Source organism: Rhincodon typus, chromosome 16 (genome assembly GCF_021869965.1).
Source record: "Rhincodon typus isolate 14 chromosome 16, sRhiTyp1.1, whole genome shotgun sequence".
NCBI lineage: Eukaryota > Metazoa > Chordata > Chondrichthyes > Orectolobiformes > Rhincodontidae > Rhincodon > Rhincodon typus.
The window spans coordinates 29541007-29546450 of NC_063347.1; the positions used below are offsets into that span (position 1 = coordinate 29541007).

Sequence of the window (5444 nt, forward strand, 5' to 3'; positions counted from 1 at the left end):
ATCTTACCCCCAAACTAATATTGATATTAAGTTAAATTGAACTGCAAAGGCATTTTGAGAGACATTTTTACTGTTGATTAATCCAAAATAGCTTTATGAGCTGACCTGTTAATAATATCAATGCATTTAATTAACATCTAAGGCTGTTTTCGCACTATAACTATGGCTAGAAGCAGAAAATAACTATTGGTGTAAAGGCAGTTTGAATCAAGTGACTGGCCAAGGAAGCAATTACCTGCCTCTGCTTCATTATTCAGTTTGGGCCTTGGTACCAAATATAACACTGTCCAACTCTTGTTGGTGCAAAGCCAAAACAGATCTGCAAAGTTTATAGAGCTAATGCCAAGTGAAGCCGTTTCTACTCTATAGCCCAACTCTTGAGAGAATGAGCCAACTGTACAGGTTTTACCAGAAGAAAATAATCAATAGCTAATTGATTATATCTTTAAAAATCTTCCTTCCAACCTGTGTTTGATTTTCTTTGTGCACTGAAATTTCCAATATTTAAATTGTTCCTCCCTTGTCAGGTGCTTTTGAATTGAATCAATATACCCAATGCTTAAATATACTTGGTATCACATGGATGTGCAGCACAAAAACATTGTATCATTGAATGCAGACTGTTTATTCGAGCTGTACTAAGCTGAAATGATCAAATATTTGACATCAGTTTGCAAACTACAGTTTTTTAAAATATCCATACAGGGTAGGTCAACGTTGAGTAATAGTTGGCTTACTACAGTTTGAATATTGTGAATAGATTAAGTAAAGTTCATGGTCAGTAAGAGGGGACAGGATAAATTGTTCAGTCACTTGGTTCAACTGAACACAAATTTCATCCCTGTTTTTTGCTCTGTGACATTTTTACGTTGTTAAATTGAAGATGCAGCTTACTACAACTTATTCTTGGGTTAAAGAAGTTGACCATTGATATCAAAAAGGTACTGTGTCTAAAAACGTTTGGTGCATTAGATACAATGTTTTTATTACTGTGATGTAATACATAAAGATGTGTTTACTTGTTTAAATATATTCAAACTGTTTTAATTCTCCCATGCCAATATATTTTGACTAATGACATTGTTTTGGCTTCTACTTTGGCTTGAACACATATTTTCAAACTTAATGTTCAATGAGTAATTGAAACAAAGTTAAATACTGGCAACTACAGCTTATTTCATTTATTTATACATATTATTAAATAATTGTTAAAAACCATTATGCCTTAGTACATATTTCAGAATTTCACAAGTACCCAAAAATAGAACCAATGTTTTTAACAAGCCAAATAAGCCACTCATTTCATGAACTTTAAATGATGAATTTGATACTGAGCTTCAGTTTATTCTCATTCTTCCCTTTACTGTTTTCATTTTAAACATCTTCTCACATGCCAGTGATAATCAGCACATTGAAGCAACAGATCCATTTCATTTATTTTAATTTAAATTATATTCAAACCTAAATAATAAATCATAATGTAGATTAAATATTTAGTAATATATTTAACTTAATCATTGAAGTGAAATAATAACCTTCACTATATTTTTAAATTTCTCACAAAACATATCTGTCAATCTATCAATATGCTTTTGAAGTTATCTTGAAAATACGAAATTGAATTATCAGCAACCTATCGGGTTCCTTTTTCATTATAAAGACCATATTCTTTAAAGAGAATGTATTCTTTAAGGCAACTGGGCAAAGTCAGAAATGTCATAAATACCGGACACCTCAGCCTCATCCGGCCCATGCATTTTCGGATCTTCAGCCTACACAGATGCATCAAAGAACGTGGGTTTTCTGGAATTAAGGATAAATATGAACCTACTTAGAAACTCTGAATTGATTATTTTTTAATCCATAGTTCACTTTATTTTCATATACTTTATATGTACCAAAAGGCAATTTTTCAGAATATACCAGAATTTAGCATTTGCTAGATTTCTTAGATACAAATTTGAGCAGATTTCGAAGTCTTACCCAGGTAAATTGTTCTGCACTATTAAATGTGCCTTTGTCATGAGCATTAAGAGGCCCACCTCCTTTTTAAGTGCTGTGGAAGTAGCAGCACTAATGTCTATAGCTGGCTGTACATCATTTTTGGATTTAGCAATTCTTCAAATACTGACAAAGTTTTTAATAACAAAAAGCTTTTGATGTTATTAAAATTACATAGGAAATAAACAGACAATGTCAAATGTATCAGGGCTTGGAGAGACATTATACATGTTAGCTAAATGTTAGAAGTCTGGAAGATCTTCTTGGTAGAAAAGTGTGAAATCAACACCTGTTAAATGCAGCAAGACCTGACCAATATCCAGGCTTGTGCTGAAAGTGGCAAATAACATTCGTGCCACACAAATGCTAGGCACTTTCAACAGGAGAGAATCTAATTATCACCCCTTGATATTCAATGGCATTACTATCACTGAAATCCCATTATCAATATCCTGGGGGTCACTACTGATCAGAAACTCAACTGGACTCACCGTATAGAGTCATACAATACGGAAACGGACCCTTTGGTTCAACTCGTCCACATCAATCAGACATCCCAATCTGACCTAGTCCCATTTGCCAGCATTTGGCTCATATCCTTCTAAAACCTTCCTATTCGTATATCCATCCAGATACCTTTTAAATGTTGTTATTATACCTGCCTCCACCACTTCTGGCAGCTTGTTCCATGCATGCACCACCCTCAGTGCGAAAAACATACCCCTCAGGTCCTTTTCTAAATCCTTCCCCTATATAAATACAGTGGCTACAAGAGTAAGTCAGAGGTTAGGAATACTGCAGTAAGTAAATCACCACCTGACTCCCCGAAGACTGTCCACCATTTACAAGGCACAACTCAAGTGTGATGAAATACTCCCCATTGCCTGGATAAATACAGCTCCAATGACATTCAAGAAACTTGACACTATCCAGGACAAAGCAGCCTGCTTGATGGACAACGCATCCATAAACATTCAATCCCTCTACTACTGACACTCAGTAGCAGCAGTGTGTACTACCTACAAGATGCACTTCAGAAATTCACCCACGATCCTTTGACAGCAACTTCCAAACCCACAACCACTCCATCTAGAAGGACAAGTGCAGAAGATACATGTGAACACCACCAAGCCACTTGCCATCCTAACTTGGAAATATATTGCCACTCCTTCACTGTTGCTGGGTCAATATCCCAGAATTCCCTACCTGACAGCATTGTGGGTCTGCCTACAGCACATAGACTGCAGCAGTTTGAGAACGCAACTCACCACCACTTAATCAAGGGCAATTAGGGACAGGTAATAAATGCTCACCAGCCAGCAATGCCCACATCCGACATGTGATTAAAAAAGCACTGTCTTCAACTATATCTCAGCTACAAGAGAGGTTCTTTTTGAGTCTACGGGTGCAGTCACTTGAACTTATTCTACTTATAAATCAATTGAGCTTGCTTCATAGATGGAATGGCAATGCAAAATCTAGCAGACTTGTATCAGGTTGTATGTTGAGATAGGAGTTTCATAAGAAAGGAGAAGCTCATTCTGCTCATCATAATGAATCAGTATCTATCAATGGTAAGCAGCATTTGTCAGATTGCTGAATTTGTGGAGTGGCATCTCAGCTATATCTTCCTAAAGACACGGTTATGAATTTTATCAAGAAATTTCTTTGTCATAATATAACATTTGATTGTAATGGTAAGGTGAATATATGTTTAAAAACTACAGGGTGCTTTTCTCATGTTGTTATTGTTATTTATGTTATTCTGCTGATCTCCTTATCAGGATTTTAGAGATGTCATGTGTTATTTTTGACTATGCTATTGGGCAATTAGCTGAATGTTGGGAGGCTGCAGAAGAACAGATGTTCCCAGTGCATCTATTTCACTCCAACTTTTCCAGGCACATTTGGAAATGAGCTTGCTCGAACATGCTCCAGGCCACTAAATTGAGCAGATGTTTCTGTCTTTCTTTAAGAGATAGCGATGCATCATGATTGAAGACAACTTGAACTAAGTCATGGCAACCATCAGTAACTATTGCAAAAATGGAAAAGTAAATCTGTGTAGAAGAAGCATGTTGTAATGCTTCCAACTTAATCTTACCAACACCTCATAAGAACTCAGCATCTTTAATGGAGAATGATTGCACACCACCCAAACCCAGTAAATCCAGGAATAACTAATGTGAATTTGGTAGCAATTACGAAAGTGCTAGCAAGTTAATTGGTCAGAAACTAAGTTATACAAGGATATTAATGTAAAAGACAGTTCAGTAAAACTTTTTTTTATGGAAATATAAGAGTAAGAGTTGTGGAAAACTTGAATTTCTAAAACAAAGGTTAGCACTGCTGCCTCAGTGCCAAAGACCCAGGTTTGATGCTACCCTTGGACAATTGTTTGCGTGGGTTTCCTTCAGCTGTTCTAATTTCATCCCACAGTCCAAAGATGTGCAAGTTAGGTGAATTAACCATGCTAAATTGCCCGTAGCGTCCATGGATGTGTAGGTTAGGTGGATTAGCCATCGTAAATGTGGGGTTACAGGGATGGGTAAGGAGGTGGGCCTGTGTGGGATGCTGTTCAGAGGGTTGCTGTACACTCGATGGGCTCAATGGCCTGTTTCCACACTGTATACATTTATGATAATTTTCAGTTAATTTATTCTGCAGCCTGTCCTGAGATAATTTGTACTTACTTGCTGAAAGAAATTAATAAATATTGCAAATATGTAATGTTTTGTTTCATATGTTTTAAATATAACTTTTACTTTTGGGAGTTGAATTGTTTAAATGTATGACATATGGAAAACAAAACTGGTAAACACTCTAAAGTTGCCATTTAAAAGATATTTCATAAGACCATAAGATATAGGAGCAGAATTAGGCCATTTGAGTCTGCTCTGCCATCTGATCAGATCTGATTGTTTCTCAACCCTATTCTCCTACCTTCTCCCTGTACCCTTTGATCCCCTTACTAATCAAAAGCCTATGTATCTCTGTCTTAAAGACATGCAATGACTTGGCCTCCATAGCCCTCTGCAGCAATGAATTCCATAGATTAACCACTCTCTGGCTGAAGAAATTCCTCCTCATGTCAGTTCTAAAGGGTTGTTCCTTTATTCTGAAACTGTGCCCTCGGATCCTAGTCTCTCCTACTAGTGGAAACATCATCACCACATCCTATTCTGTAAGTTTCAATGTAAGTTTCCCTATAAACTCCATCAAGTATAGACTCTTCAACCACTCCTCAAATGATAAGCCCTTCATTCCCAGGATCATTCTTGTGAACTCCTCTGGACCCTCTCCAAGGCCAGCATAAAATATCTGGAATTAAGAGTCTAATGACAACTGCGAATCCATTCAAAGATAGTAGGAACTGCAGATGCTGGAGAATCTGAGATAACAGGGTGTAGAGCTGGATGAACACAGCAGGCCAAGCAGCATCA

At 36.8% G+C, this 5444-nt stretch overlaps 1 protein-coding gene across 1 annotated transcript in view; it reads right to left on the minus strand.

The window, feature by feature from the left end:
* Positions 1–1564: 1564 nt before the first annotated feature.
* LOC109916003 (dynein axonemal heavy chain 12) overlaps positions 1565–5444 on the minus strand; it is a 28793-nt gene continuing 24913 nt past the window's right edge. Inside the window, exon 9 of the mRNA XM_020515690.2 lies at positions 1565–1803. Within this exon, the coding sequence (XP_020371279.1) occupies positions 1634–1803 (170 nt within the window). The 3' untranslated portion in view covers positions 1565–1633. The remainder of the gene's footprint in view (positions 1804–5444) is intronic.